The 2500-nt window shown below is 32.3% G+C and overlaps 1 protein-coding gene across 1 annotated transcript in view; it reads left to right on the forward strand.

Moving 5' to 3' along the window:
* LOC311071664 (ryanodine receptor 3-like) overlaps positions 1-2500 on the forward strand; it is a 162588-nt gene that overhangs the window by 132135 nt on the left and 27953 nt on the right. Inside the window, 1 exon segment of the mRNA XM_084096131.1 lies at positions 1114-1131. Coding sequence (XP_083952257.1) covers positions 1114-1131 — 18 coding nt within the window.

Genomic DNA, 2500 nt, shown 5'->3' on the forward strand with positions numbered 1-2500 from the left:
ACACTGATTCTGACGTGTGTGTGTGTGTGTGTGTGAGAGAGAAACACCATCCTCTGATACTCAAAACAACATGCATGCATCTGCTCTTATTAATATCTGACTATCATTCCTGATGTTTTAGAGCTCGCACTGACCCAGAAACACATGTAACTGATCCTGACTGGTTCTTCTGTGATCTTTATGCTGCTAATCTGGATGATGTTTGATTTGCTCCTGGTGTCACAGTCACACACACGCTTTGAGTCTTCACTCTTATCAGCATCTTCATTGATCGGCTGCTGAGAACACACACTGGCGGTCACAAGTTTGGAATAATTCAGATTTTTAAAAAAAAATTTTTTTAAAAAGTCTCTTCAAAAATACAATTCAAACAGTGAAATATTACTAATATGATGATTTGATGCTCGAGAAACATTTATGATTATTATTAATGTTGAAAACAGTTCATATTTTTGTGGAAACTTTATTTTTCTGGATTCTTTGATGAATAGAAAGTTCAAAAGAACAGCATTTATTTCAAATAGAATCTTTTGTAACATTATAAATGTCTTTACTGTCACTTTTGATCAATTTCATGTGTCCATGATGAATAAAAGTATATATTTTTATTTTTTTTAAGACATAACTTTATCATATCATAAAACAAATCATCATATTAGAGTGATTTCTGAAGGATCATGTGACACTGAAGACTGGAGTAATGATGCTGAAAATTCAGCTTTGATCACAGGAATAAATTACACTTTACTGTATATTCACATAGAGAACAGCTGATTTACATTAGAATAATATTTAAAATTTTTACTGTATTTCTGATCAAATAAACGCAGCTTTAGTGAGCAGGAGAGACTCTTTCATGCGTTTGCCCGGCAGTGAACACACACTCAGTCATATCTCTGTATAATAGCTCTGATTGGTTGATTCGTTTGACTGAGAGTTGCTGATTGGTTCGTGGCTCATGGTCATGTGATCCAGGCGTAAGTGACGGTGATGTTCAGTGTCAGTATCTCTGGTTCTTCTGGAAGTGTGCGTGTCTTCTTCTCCTTTGCTTGTGTCTGCTGTTTTTCTATGTTGATTTCTTTCTTCTTGTCGTTCTTTTGTCATCGGTGGCAGTCAACGTGAGGGAGCGCGGTAAATACACGGTTCAGATTCTCTCTGTGTGCCATCGCTGCTCCTGTCTGTCAATCTGTCTGATGTGTGTCTGACTGCATGTGTCATGTGACAGGAAGTGACCTCACTGACGTCTCTGTATTTCTCGCTCATCTTCCTGTTCTTAATAAGTGCTTTATGTGCAAACGGTGTTAAACTCGCACACCTAATGAGCGATTCCTCGGGAACCCTCGAGTGTTTAGTAGGACGTTTCCCTTTTTCGGAAAAAATGAAGCACAACCTTAAAAATGTGCTTTCTTTCCATTTTTCGTGTTATTTCTCATGCTTTTTCAAACTGCGGTTTGTGAGTTCATTCAAAAATATTAATTAAATTAAATCATAAAAATTGTACACTTAAAATATATATTTTTTTCTAAATAAAAACATTCAAAACTAGAAAAAAAGTTTGTTGAGACAAACTTTAAGTTGGCTTGAGAAAGCCGGACCAGACAGTTTGAAGAAGTTTAAAGTAGTTGAAATTTTAATTGATAGATTAGTTAGAAAGAAAGAATAGTTAGAAAGAACAATAGATTAGTTAGAAAGAAAAAGAGAAAGAAAGATTAGTTTGAAAGAAGATAGATAGATAAGTTAAAAAGAAAGAAAGATATTAGTTAAAAAGAAAGAAAAAAGATAGATTAGTTAAAAATAAAGAAAGATAGATAGATTAGTTTGACAGACAGGAAGAAATATTAGTTAAAAAGAAAGAAAGAAAGAAAGATTAGTTAGAAAAAAATAAAAGTTAGTAAGAAAGAAAGATTAGTTAGAAAGAAAGAAAGAAAGAAAGAAAGAAAAGTTAAAAAGAAAAATAGATAGATAGACAGATAGATAGATAGATAGATAGATAGATAGATAGATAGGTTTATTAGTACATAGAAAAGTAGTTTAATTGAGTCTAGGGCTTCAGGGAGTTTAGATTTGAGTTTTTGTGTTTGTGCACTAATGGGCCACCGTAGTCTTGGCTCAATTTAAACAGTCTGCAATGTAAGTCTATGGGATTTTTATATTTTTTAATATTCATTTTTAAGAAAACTGAAAGTCAAATCAGTCTGAAAAGATACAGCAACTCGAGTCAGAACAGTCTGAAGGTCTGACCCGAGTTTGGAGTTTGTAGAGTTAAAGCTCTAGGAGGAGTTAGAGTCAGAAATTTTGGGTCAGAAGAATCAGAATAATTTTAAGTACAACATCAGTAAGTTGGCTTTCCCAAGCCAACTTAATAAACCCTTACTAATAATTAATTAAATAAAAAAGTCAAATTAAAATAAATAATTTTAAATACAAACAATCACTTACTAATAATTAATTAAATAAAAAGTCTAATTAAAATGAATAATTTTAAAATAAAACAATCAAA

This window comes from Abramis brama (assembly GCF_963993115.1).
Source record: "Abramis brama genome assembly, chromosome: 21".
NCBI classification, from domain to species: Eukaryota; Metazoa; Chordata; class Actinopteri; order Cypriniformes; family Leuciscidae; genus Abramis; species Abramis brama.